Source organism: Danio rerio, chromosome 1 (assembly GCF_052040795.2).
Source record: "Danio rerio strain M-AB ecotype USA chromosome 1, GRCz13ab, whole genome shotgun sequence".
NCBI classification, from domain to species: Eukaryota; Metazoa; Chordata; class Actinopteri; order Cypriniformes; family Danionidae; genus Danio; species Danio rerio.
The window spans coordinates 38,819,001-38,832,989 of record NC_141021.1 but is presented as its reverse complement, the minus strand read 5'-3'; the positions used below and the strand labels follow the sequence as shown (position 1 = coordinate 38,832,989).

The 13,989-nt window shown below is 33.6% G+C and overlaps 1 protein-coding gene across 9 annotated transcripts in view; it reads left to right on the top strand.

Annotated features, from left to right (window-relative positions):
• LOC147846934 (uncharacterized) overlaps positions 1-13,989 on the top strand; it is a 138,010-nt gene that overhangs the window by 15,745 nt on the left and 108,276 nt on the right. For 2 of the 9 annotated variants that reach the window (XM_087237370.1, XM_087237369.1), the window contains exons 3-5: positions 2,846-2,926; positions 6,773-6,844; positions 7,407-7,743. The exons of 2 other annotated variants lie outside the window; for them this stretch is intronic. In XM_087237370.1, coding sequence (XP_087093496.1) covers positions 2,846-2,926; positions 6,773-6,844; positions 7,407-7,459 — 206 coding nt within the window. In that variant the 3' untranslated portion in view covers positions 7,460-7,743. Of the gene's footprint in view, positions 1-2,845; positions 3,491-6,772; positions 6,845-7,406; positions 7,744-13,989 lie in introns of those variants that run through there. 5 more of the 9 variants (XM_087237373.1, XM_087237372.1, XR_015476720.1 and 2 more) reach the window with 4 other exon arrangements.

Genomic DNA, 13,989 nt, shown 5'->3' with positions numbered 1-13,989 from the left:
TAATAACTGTACAGCAGTCCCACAACATTCTGACAGTCGATGACACCCAAATACCCTGTCATAAAAGTCTAGTTGCAAGGAATTACTTTTTTTACAGTGTCTTCTATAATTTTAATGTTGTTTTTTGTGTTTACATAGATAAATATGGCCACAATGTAAATGCGCAGTATAGTTACGATCATATTAACAGATTATGTTGTTATGATAACTAATATATGCCTTCAATGATTTCCTGAAGATAAATACCAAAAAATAACAACTGGAATAACTACAGAAGTCGTAATCATCTGCTCTCATAGTATTAGTTTGTATGAGATCGCGATAACATATGATGCCGTGTGCGGGTGTTGTAGTGGTGTCCCATTTCTCAGGGGTAAATTGTGAAGTCCTTCGCCTTCACACTCTGTTTCAAAGGCCAAGGGGTAGGGGTAAGGGTACAAAATAGAATTGGGATTGGGCCTATGTCAAGAAAAAGCAGTCTATATGGAGATATATTTCTATATTCTGTGATTTACAGATGTTTTTCATTTATTACGGCACCGCAATTGTGGAAAATTCAACTGGACTTCTTAGTCAATTTAATTTAGTCAATTTATTCATGACATTTTGTATAAGTAAAAAAAATGATATACTGTATAGATGATATATAACTATTAACAACTTACATAAAAATCCTTTTTTAAAACCTTTCAACATCAAAAGGTATTGAAAGACAAATTAAGGTCCAATAATGAAATTTCAACCATAAATAAAACTATAAACTAATGGAAAAAAAAATCACAAAATGAGGAGAACTGCTAAGGTAAGTATGTAAGATGTAGTATATTTGGATTAAATTCATACTGCACACATTTTAGCAGTCAAAATATTTTATTTTTTAATTCAATGGACGGAATTATTTGATTTTATAGAATCAGTTGAGGGCATGATTCAGTGACTCAGAGTCTCTTTTTCAGAATGAATTACTGTTTTTGAAAATTGTTTTTTAATAAATCATTTTTAAAAATGCATAAAATGTGTAAGCTGAAGCAGTCAAGGTGAAATGCCCATTACTACTGCACAAACTGAATGTTTTTCAGGAAACACCAATGGTTTATTGGCCTCAAGGCACACTTGTATGGTGTTTTGGCAAACTTGTAATGAATGTTTAATCCATGTACATCTTTCCCCTCACAAAACAATTACCAGTTGTATAGATTCCCACTGAACAGGCTGGATTTTGATTTTAAATTGTAAAGTGCATTTCTTACACACATATACCAATTTACCTTGCCTTAAGTTTGCATTTATTAAAAATGTTTAATTTCTTAATGCTTTTCTGTAAACTTTATTTGAGAACAATTCACCAATTTTCTCCCCTTGGATTCAAAACATTATGTCAGGCCACATATGCAGGATTATCATTATATTTAGTACTATCTCTAATCATTTAGTCTGCTTAAATTCTGCACTAGAAAGCTCAGGCTCACCTGCCTCTAGTTTAGTGCAAAGAATAGGTTTATTGTTTAATCAGCTGACAGATATAACCATTACCAAATATCCACTTTACATCTTTTTCTTTATCAATCCACTTAGTTATATGTCAAACAGTTCAAAATAACAGATAGCATTTCAAAATTTGCAGTTGTGTCTTATTAATATTATTTAACAAAACTGAGATGACTTAAACTTAAAATAAATAGTATTTTTAAGTAACTGTTTAAAAAAATAATAAATAAATAAATAAATAAATAATATATATATATATATATATATATATATATATATATATATATATATATATATATATATATATATATATATATATATATATTAATAAGGACTGTAACAAATGCATTGCTCATTGTTAGTTGAGGGTTTATAACCCAACACTAACTACACAGAGTGATTTCTGAAGGATCATGTGTCTCTGAACACTGGAGGAATGAAACTGAAAATTCATCTTTAAACTCACTGGAATAAATTATTTAACTGAATTATAAACTACTTTTTAACAGTTATTTTATTTATTTAGTGCAATAACATTTGACATTTTTACAATTTGTACTGTGTTTTTGATTAAGTAAATATAGCCTTGGTGAGCAGGATAGGCTTTTAAAACATTTAAAAATCCTATTGACCCCAAACTTTTGACCGGTAGAGTATTTAGTAAAGTGTTTGCCGAAATCTTAATGATTTAACAGTGACAAACATACCTAATGCTGCTAATTTAATGCAAATACTAAAGTGTCTAAAAGGGATGAACTGATGCAGCATTATCTGTGCCCCATGGGCTACACTACATATCTCACAGTGTTTAAGTAAAAGACCAGAGCTTACCTCTCCTTCAGTGGCTCAGTGTATCATCCTGCCAATTCATAATTAATGATAGCTGTTTTTCAGCTCTGAAATTAAATACTGTGAGACGCAATAACAAAGTGGTGCTTAGTTATGTTCATAAAAGCATAATTTATTGTTTTTGGATGATGGTTTGCTCAAGCATTTGTTACATACAGTGTTCTTTGGAAGGCACTATATTTAAAATGACCATCAGGAGTACCTTGATGCCTTTTTTTCAAAGGCATGGCTGTATTTTTTTCATCCACATCCACCTGGGAACACATTTCAATCCTGCAATGTTTGTCTTGGACTTCAAAGCTACCAACAGTTTCTTTACAAACACTGACAAAGATAACAAAGTTTGTGTGTCTTTATTGATATTAAAAATACAGATGTTCTCATTTTAAGTAACTTCTCAAATTAATGTGAGGCAGAGAGACTGAATTATAAAGTAGCCTACCATGCCTCTTTTTTGTTTTTTTGTTTGCAGCAACAACTTTTTTCTCTCTTCATTTTTCTTCCTCAGAAAATGGGTCCTTTTCTTGGGGACTCATGTCCTCAGGCACTTGCTTGGCACCGGGTAAAAGAAGTGGCGACATACGTTCATGTAAGTGGGCCATAGTAGCAGATGGGACACTGATTGCTCTGTTGTTTACAGCTGTTTGTGTCCCTTCATGTGACTCAAACTAGCAGGAAAACAAGGCAATGTTGCACCCAAGTGCAAAAATTATTTGTGGCCCCCATTACGAATTGGGCCAAGTGCTCCAAACTGTAATGGACCTTTGGCAAAACGATCTCTTTCAATTGAAGATTGTTAGTGTGGCACTGCAGTAGATAGAATGACTGAAAATGGTTTAGAGTGAGTCTCAAAATCCATTTATGAACAAACCTTCTGCATCACTGAAAATTCCAAATGTTTATTAATAATTTTCAACAGCAAATAATCATGTTGACTGTGAATTGTTCCAAGGATATCATGATACCACATAATCTACATCTAAATAAAATGCATGCTCAGAAAACACCAGAACAGTGTTGGATTTTGTTGACTTACATACTTAAATTTTCACAATTTTTTGAAGAATGTTGAAGTCCAGAGAAATAAGCAATTTTAATTGAACACTGAAATTGAGTAGAACCAAACCATTTTTACATTAAAAAATGTATTTGATTTCACGTTGTGTCATTCAAATTTACAGGCTGCTTTCGAAACTTGTATCATCATTTTAAAAAAATTGGATCGGATTTGAATTTTTTCTACGTTTCACATTTATAAAAAGAGTTTTGAGAGTTGAGAGCCACCGTACAAATGAAAGATTCCAGAATCCAGAATGCCGAAACTTGCAGCACAGCACACTTTTTGACAAACAAAGTGTGTAATATAAAGACAGAATGTGGAGGACGGTTGAGAATCACTACTGTAGATTACTGTATGCTGGTTTCAGTGCCTGATTGGCACTTTTTTTTTGTCAGTGTATGCGTGTCCGTCCCTCTATGTGTGTGTGTGTGTCCACTGACGCACTGCCAGTCTGTTTAGAATTCATTCATGAAAATTTGTGTCACGTGGCTGCAATATCACAAGCAAAGTGTCAAAATGACACTGATTACCTAAAATAAACTTTGAATATTAGGATAATCTCTCACAGTTTTTGATAAGGAGGTGAACTGTCATTCCTTTCCATGCAATAGATGGGATGGTCACAATATTTTCTTTTCTTATGAAGAGAAAAGAACAAAGTATCACTGCTTAAAATAACTGTAAATTCACACCTGATTAATTAATATGTATCGGACTGTGTGCTCTGTTTCTGTACGTGACATTTTTCAGATTTGCAGCGATCTTTACTCTGCTTATTACTACCATGATAATAAGTTTTAAATGCTTTACCTCATCCTTGAACAAGATTTCTACAGGAGTCCTGCATTTGTTGTTTGTGAATATGCGCCCTCTAGTGGTGATAATTACATAATGTGGCTTTACCTGTGATCTGTGATTGCAAACGATTGCATTTTTACTTACTGCAGGCCAATCGATGGTAATGCTAACTTGCAAATAAACACTTACATGCTTGTGCATATATATGCATTATTTATTTATTTTTTTTACAAAATGGACAATACAAACGATCAAGTTGCCATCAGGTACTAGTGCTTGACTTTAGACTAGACACATAATAAACATACACAATGCTGTTTTTATTTATTTATTTTTATTTATTTATTTTTTAATTAAAAGTAAGCTTTTGCAGGCCTCCAAAAAATAGTTGTTTTGTAACTGAATGTGCAATGGGTTTACCACTTTTAGATGAAAATGGTGACTGTAACTCAGCAGCACTAGCACCTGTAGCCTGCAGGCTTTAGTTGATGTATTTCTAACAGTCATCAACTTTTTACAAAGACACTTTGGAGACTGTTACTGCTGCATGGGTGTAATTCAGTACAAAGCACTTTGTTGGTACAAGATCTAGTTCCATTTGACCATAGTATTTATTTTAATACATTTAAAACAATGCTTTGTATAGATAATGTGCAATTTTTTGTTATTTTTTATTCTCTGTCCAAAAGGTGTTAATTGCAAAATGTCTTATTATTACACAGTCTTCTTCTACCAAAATGGGAAAACAATTTCACACATTGCTTAAAATGTACAAGTTATAAGTATTGACAAAATAAAAGAATTTCAAGTTAATCTGTTGTATGAAAAGTCCAGACAAATCTTTGTTGTGCATCCTGTAATAGTGTATTGTGGTATAAGTAAACAAACGGCATTCCAGTGCAGTAAATGGCTGCCTCAAGTATAGACCAATTACCATGTTTGTAGGATGCGCGCGCAGGGAGGTTGCAGAAAGAAACCGGGAGCACTAGCATTTACAGCAAGGGAATGACATCCGATGCAGTACAGAGGTTGTTGTTGTCTTAGAAATAAGTTATATTGATTACGTATTACATGTATATTATTTACATAATGCTTATAGCATATTATAACAGCTTGTCATCCAGTGACTAGCAAAGCGATTCGGCAAAATTAACGTTAAAGTGAGCAGTGTTTATCTAACAGGTCCATTTGCAATAGCTCCCTCCAAATGGATATTGGATGAAACTAAATGACCAAGCATCCAGCCCCAAATATACAATGTCATTGAAGCTCCAAGTGATTTTACAAGAGAGAAGTTAGAAGGTCTACAAGTCTTTGGATGCCAACAATGTTGTTCTGTGTGGTCATGTGCAAGAAATAATGCTCCATGATGACCAGATTCAACACTATGTAGAGCTAAAAAACGAGATTCTGCCTAGCCAAAGACAAGGAAAGAAGAGGGAGCTGTACAAGGCCTGGGTAATTAATCACAAACACGCAAAACGACTGTATTCTGACAGCAACTACAACTTTACGGCAGGGTATGTGAACCTACACATTGAGGTAAATTTGGTTTTATATTCACACATTCGGACTTCTTAATAATATAAATTCATAAAAGTATTTTTTACAAACTCTAAATAGCGAAATTATATTAGCAGCCAATGACTATCAAAGTACAACACTGTTCACATTCAAACAAACAGTTAATGTTGTTTTTAAGTCACACTTGCAGGTTATTTCAGAACGAATATTCAAAGTGCCGTGATAAACAATATGGAGTGTGTCACAAGTTGTCACTGCATGAATGTTGAATAAAAAACCTTGAAAGTTTCAAAGTTTACCTTAATAAATTACACTTTCACGTTTCTTAGCATTCATTGTTGAAGGTTTAATGAACCACATGTAACTGTTTTTGCTGAAATCCTTTCTGCAATCAAAAAAGAGTAATGTGTATGATTCAGCATAGCGTGAACTTACCTGATATAACATGAGAACTGCAGAGTCCAGCATTTCTAATTAGGTCGTCACTTCTTTCAGCTCCCTTTTAGCCAAAGACGTCTGCAGTCGGCATTAAAGCAGTGTGGTGTATGGTAAAAGTTATGTTTTCTATTTTGGACTTTTTAATTTGGCATCCTACCGCACAACACGACATGTTTACTATTGCAGCCTGTATTTTTTGCAACCGGGGACCCGTGTGACATCATGTGTGACGTAGGTTGGTAATTGGTCTGTAGAGATTAGTTTATTTTTAATTACATTTCTTTTATACATGATCTTTCCCACCCAGTACCTGTCAAAGGGCAAGCAACATTAGATCACTTTACTGTATTAAAAGATGCTATCATTACACGTCAAAAGACTATTCAGCACATTTTCATTCTGAAATGGTGCTTTGCGATAATGTTTTGAGTTGTTTTTTTTTACTACTTTTTTATTTGTATCAGCAACACTTTTTTTTTATTGATTTTCTGGTACTCAACCATCCAACTTCAGACACTTGACACTCTAAAAGGTACTTTATATGTTTCTTACAGATTTTTTGCAAAAACAATTTTATCTGTTTTTTTTTATGCCCATATTTTTTTCTCTTTGCAGTGCTTTCACTAAACAAGTATATTCAGTTGAGGATACATGTCTTCTCTTCTCCACTAAGCATGCATGTGAAAGGTATATAATTTATCCACATTTTTTGACATTATAAAATGTTATTTACAAGGTGTCCGTTGGGTCTTAAAAGTCTTAAAATGTCTTAAATTTTGAAACATTAATTTTAGGCCTTAAAAAGTCTTATATTCACTGGCATACATGTGTTGTAGGTCTTATATCCTTTTAAACATGTTTATTTTGCTTTGTCTAATAGCAATAAAATAAAATCAATAAAATGCATCTCCATAAAACCTTATTTTTTATATTTAAGTTTTTTTTTAAATAGAGATACGATTCACAACAGCTGTTAGACATTTTCACAGCAAATTCCCCAAATTAAATTCCCTAATTGGGGGAAGAACAACTAAAAACAATTACACGATTCCCCATGATATACTGGGCCATTAGACAAAAAATCTTAATCCTCTGTAAATCTTGACTTCAATTCTTAATGGTCCTCAAAGCGTCTAAAAAAGTCTAAAATTTAACTTTATGAAACTTGCGGAAACCGTCCATTTAACATTATGCTTAATCATGCACAGTCACAAAAATAACCCATGACTTTAATCACTTTGTTTTTAAGATTTGGAGGGATCACATGTTTTTAATTGTTTTACCCGAACTAGAGGACTCTAAACTGTCTAAAGTGCCATCTGTTAAACCAAAATGCAGGGGAATGGAGGACACAGACATTTTAACTTGACAGAATGTTAAGATATTTCACTAGATTTAAGAATATTAAAGATATTTCACTGGAACTTTATTACATTTACGTTTTATTATTATTTTATTCTTGATTTTATGAATTTTGTGTTAAATGTCAAAAAAAAAAAAACATTACAAGTGTATTGACATTAAATATAAAAAAATTTTCTTGTAATTTCCCATGTTGAAAAAAATAAAAGCTCCTATAATTCACAAAACTTTGATTGATTGATTGATTGATTGATTCATGCTTTAAAAGAAGTTATTAAAACTTTGCAAATATATGGGTAAACCATAACATTGATAAATATTATAATATGAAGAAATAAAGAATTAAATAAACAAACTAGTTTTGTTCTTATGTTTTTATAATATATTTAATGTGTTAAATTACAATTTTAAAGCACCTTCAAATAAAATAGTTTCTATTTAGCCCAAAAAGGTTCTGTTGAAAACGGAACAGCCCAAATATGTTAGTTTACAACATTTTTTTCTTTATTTACCATTAATTTATTATTATTATTATTTTAATTATTATTATTATTATTATTATTATTATTATTATTATTATTATTATTATTATTATTATTATTATTGTAAGTGAGATGCTTCCAGTTCCCACAAAGAGCTGCAGTATTGTACCTTAGGCTACAGTTAGTGAATGGTGGCATGTTTTCCTTCCGTACTCTGTAGTCAGCATTTCCAGCATCTGTGATTAGTGATGTGAGCAGTGAAAGAAAACAAGGGGAGAGGTGGCTGGGGTACAATAAAGCCCAGCTAATGGGTAGCCAGGTAAACCTCTACTGAACATCTCATTACTGAAGAAAGGATCAGACAGAAAAAAGAAAGCTCTTTAAACAGGGTCTCTCTCTCGCTTTCTCTCTCTCTCTCTCTCTCTCTCTCTCTCTCTCTCTCTCTCTCTCTCTCTCTCTCTCTCTCTCTCTCTCACACACACACACACACACGCACACGCACTCTTTTCATTGGCCCATATCTCTGCACTCTGAGCTTGACTGAAACACACCCCCAGTGTCTTAAACAATTACATCACTTGACGATGTGACATACAACGAGCCTCTATGATAATGTGAATGAATTAAAGCTGACTGAATTAAAGGTGAGCTAAACTGAGGCTTTATTATTAGTAGTATTATTATTAATAATATTATTATTACTATTATTATTATTATTAGTAGTAGTAGTAATAATAATAATAATAACAATAATAATAATAATAATAATAATAATAATAATAATAATAAAAATAACTAATAATCGTTGCTATTAAGAATACATGTAAGTTAACAGCTTCATATTTTGAACGATTTAATTGTCGATTTTGCATGACAATAAGATAATGACAAAATAGTATGATGTATTGGGAAAATCTAGGCGGGATATTTCATAAATACTTAGGCTATATAACGTTTTCATTTTCGCTGTACACTGCATGCATGCATAATGCAGTATAATGAGAAATGCTTTAAACACATTTCAGGTTTTTATGCGCACTCTATCGAAGTCATTTAGTACATTCCGCCTGTGGTCTGCCTCTGTAGCCCCGGGCCTCTGTCGCTTGGCCGGGCGTCGTGTCATCACACCAACTGGGTTTTTGATGAGAAGCTGACCCCTGTGCCTCATCTCTCACCACTGTCTCATTGCTTTTATTTACATCTGTCTTTAGCATTCCAATTACGCGCTTTATTGCTTTTGCCTGGAGGAGTCCACAGAAGCAACGACGGCACGCTTGAGTTTTTAACTAATAATAAGGACCCGTTAAATCCCACCAACGGGCAGAAAGCATCCGACAGTTGCCTAATTATTGACGACAGATCATGATATGAAACACATTATCTATTGGTATTGACCGAATGCATGGGTCAGCTATTTTTGGGTTAAATCTATAATGCTCACTAGAGTTTGGTGACTCTAAGGTTTTATGTCTGTTAAATCTTTCTGAGACTTTCTCTCTCTCTCTGTGTGTGTGTGTGTGTGTGTGTGTGTGTGTGTGTGTGTGTGTGTGTGTGTGTGTGTGTGTGTGTGTGTGTGTGTGTGTGTGTGTGTGAACATCGCATAGTTAAGACTGTGCCAAATAAAAGTAGCGACAAAATAAATAGTTAGTGACAAATAAAAGACAGCACACCGTTAGAAAAATAAAGGTTCTTTATTGCCATTGATAATTTTATGAAGAACTTTTCCATTCAACTAAAAGTTCTGTATAGACCAATTTGGGGGATGTAAACAAAACAATGGTCCCAACGTTTTTCCTGTTTTACATTTTTATATCTCCAGAGAATCCAAAATATCCGCATATTGATAAATAATCTTATGATAGCTGTTTTAACATGAAAGTATGATTAAATTGCCTCTTAGTTAATAAATAGTTTGATAACAAGCAGGAAATGTTCATGGGCCAAAGACATGACCACATTGAAATGGTCTATAGCATAAGGAGCTGTTCACCACACTCAAAAAAATAAGAAAAAAATGTGCTGCTTGTTTAAGCTACTTGTTTTAAATGACAACTACTTGTTTTTTGGGGACAACTTAGTCTTATATTTAATCAACTTAAATTAGTAAAAAAAATAAGTTAACTTAATCGATTTGTGTTGAGATAACATAAAGGAAACATGTGGAAACCTGCATTTTAAAAGCATTCTGGAGGGAAAAAATTGTGTCATCTCTGCATAAAAACCTTTTAGAACCTTTTAATTTTTCAAAGTATACGGCTTGGCATTGGCGTACTGTTTCTATGGTTATCTTTGTAGATATTTGGTTTTAAAAGTCGCGTTTGTCTGGTGGCGATTGAGAAGCGACATTTTTTTTTTTTTGCAGTTTTTTTATGCATAAAACATCTATTTAATGTAATTTGTAAGACAAGGCTGTTCTTATTGTAAAAGGCCAAAAAGAAAAACTTAAATGTTTATTAATAATAGTAATAATAATAATAATAATAATAATAATAATAATGATAATAATAATGATAATAATAATAAAACAAGAAAATGAAAATAAAGGTTCTATGATGGGTTTTGTGCAAAAAAATGTGGTAATTTTAAAAATTATATATTTTATACGTGTAGAACATGTAAACAATCTAACGAACCTCTTAAAAATTATTTAATTGAATTAATGCTGAATTTAGACGTTCTATAATGTTCTGAAGTTCGTCTGAATACTTCTAAATCTCTGAATACTAACTAATTAAAAACATTCATTTTTAAGAGTGTTGCACAATGTTTTAAAGTGTGGTTTACTTGTAAACGTAGTTCATGCTAGATTCAACGTAAATTTTGCAAATCCAATTAGCCTACAGATTTTTGTGATATCCTAATTTTACTTCATGCGAATAAGATGTGCTTTTCCGCTAAATACCTGTCCTAACTTTACAACCATACATTTCGCATTGAAAGCAACGGTTCACCCTTCCTACTGCCCAGGCAACCATATATCATTCAGTCATTCTAGGAGGAAGAGAAAACTTTTAAACGGTTCTTTAGCTACGCTTTGCCGAATTTTATAAAATAGCATCAATACCAGGGCGCTGAGTCTTTTAATGAGCTCTCAACTTTAAAGACTTGAAGGATATTAACAAGCTGCTTGACAAATGGTGCTTAGAAGCACATTAAAGACGCGGCTAATGGGGCGCATAATGACGGCTAATTTTCGATCAGATATAAATTAGAGCCCCCAACAGTTATTTGCCTTAAGGACTTTATGTAAATGATTCTGTTCTGTATAAACTGAGGACAGAGGGGATAGAGTGAGTGAATGAGAGAGGGAGAGAGAGGGGAGAGGCAGTCCTTGCGGGTATGATGAATAGATCTGCAGCGGAGCACGGCTGTCAAACCTCAATGAACACACACATCCAGCAGACAGCTCTACCACCTTCTCATTATTGCCAAATGCGCGATCTAACTGCGACTTGCTCATTTGGAACGGCGCAACAGCGTCTGAGAATAGGAGAACGCAACGTGCTGTGCGTTAAACCCTAAATGAATTTCATGGCGAGCAGGAAGAAACCAGAACTAGGCGAGAAATATACAGGCTCATCCTAGACTCTTTAATATTTAATCACCGTAGGCCTCTTTTGAAGACACAAAATTCAACACTATGCCACCATCTATGGTGTACTTATAGCATAAGGGTATTAAACTGGTTTGGCTCGAAATAAGAATCGTTGTTCAAAATATCGTTTTTTTTTTATCTGACATGTTACTTAATGGTTTCAGAAAACAATGAAAATGAATAATCTTTTTAAACATTTATTTAAATATTAAGTATTATTAGTAAGTATTTATTTGAATTTGATTGAAGTAATCCTAATCAAAACCTGTGGTCCATTAGTTTACTTTAAACATCGAATGAGATTCGTGGTGAGTTATACTGTTTGAGTAATATAATCCCCTGGGGCTAAAGATGCGAGGGTTAAGTAACCCACTGAACTGGCTATAGCTTTAACTGTGGCGGTGTTATGTGTTATTGTTACTAATGTTATTGTTCATTTTTATTGTTACATAAATTGCATTCCCTTTTAAGTATAAGGGTCTTTACCATGTGGTTTTATTATTCTATCGTTTCTATTTCTCTCATTATTATCACAAGTATTGGTTTTCCCATTTAATCAGATGTGCGAATAACTATATCGCCTTTGGCCAAAGTTATTCTGCACGTGTGTGCAGAGATTTTTATTTATTTTTTTCATTCGTTCATATATTAGCGATTTGTTTCGCTGAATATGTTTTACAATTATTACACCTAAGTAAAAAAAATGTGGAGGCGTTTAGTTGAACTATTTAATTTCCCATGCAATTCCTGATTTTGTCTCTGTTGAACAGCATAATGAACGAGTCACACAAATAATTAAAAACTGCACGACATCAATGACAATACAATAAATGTTCAAGCACTAAATAAGGGGTTCTAACACTTCAGAGGCCCGTGGTTTGCCTTAACGTGCTTTGATGGCAGACACTTGGGGTAAATGTACAGTTAAAATATTCTATTCGTAGGTCCCCAGGCGGAGCACCGACAGTCCCTGGCTTCATTAAAATTTCATCACTATCCCTATGAAAGGGGGGAAATGTTCAGGGGAAAAGAGAAAGAAAACAGAAGACCTAATTATAACAAAGGAAAACAGTGCTGCCCTTTCGTTTTTGAATGTGACCACCACGTTTTTAAAGAATGAGAATCACATGTATGCGATTCCACTAACAGGTCACTGCCCTCTCTTGATCAATCTATTAAAGAAGCGATTTAAAAATGACACATTCTCTCTGCTTAGAAATATGTAATCATACCCATCTATGTAATTAATGTTTTATATTTCTTAGTCTCCCTCTGACTGGTTTGTGTTAAAAAAGCGATCGATATTTTTCGCACCTATCTGAAAGTTAAGTGGAGGGATAGGCCGTTTCATTCATATGTCAAGCAACGAGATTCATTTTCATTCCCGACAAGCCTCTCCAGATTCAACCCTCCTCCACGACCGACTGTAATTAACAGCTCCAGTTAATGATTACTTACTTAGTAGTAATTATCTGATTTTCATAATTCCGTGTGTAATTTAATAATTCGCTCATATTATCGTGTTAAGCGATCAGCTCGTTTAGGAGATCTGATTCCCTGCTTTTTAGCAGTTTATAATTGATGAGAACTTTAGGATCAGTTTAGCCAGTGAGCTTCTTAAAAGTATCTAAGGCGCAAACTGGACACTTACAAAAACTATTATTAATATTTTTTAAACATTGAACGTTTTGGGCTGCAGAATAATTCTAAAGTTGTCTACATTTCATTATAAAGACACGATTTTTTAAAGTTAATTTCCAATAGTTTTTTCCTTATTAAATAACTGAATAGTGAATTTTTTTAGGCGTTCAAAGCATTTAAAAGCTGCAATATTACAATACTATTTGAAAATATTCATTCATTTTGCATTTTTGTTTTTCAAAAGAACAAAACAAAATGCAAATTGCATTCATCATCTGTTAAATCGCTTTGAAAATCGGCAGGAAACATCAATGGCAAAATCTCCTCCATTGAGGCTGCTGTCCGTGGTGCTGAAAGCAATACGCCTAGAATGCCATGACATGAGCGGCGCTAGTGAGATGACTCCCGTCTCTCTCTTTCCTTTTTTTTTTTTTTTTTTTTTTTTTGCGTTTCGGCCTAACAGTGAACCGAGTCAGTCTTCAAAGGGCTGCCTATGTCGGCAGAAGAACGAGAACCATCGACTGTGGATTTAAATGGAGCCCGGCACGTTGGCAGGCGAGGTGTTTTTCTGGCGGCCTGACATCTGGCAGCGCTGTGCTCGAGGGACCTCCCCAGATCTCTATAGACTTCATGATTAGACTCTAATAGAATATTAGCATTTGCTCTCAGGTAGGCTTCTAAGGCTCGGGAATGCTAGCAGCAGTAAGTCGTTCGTGAAAATACCAAGCGTAGCTCTTTAGCTAAAGGTGTCA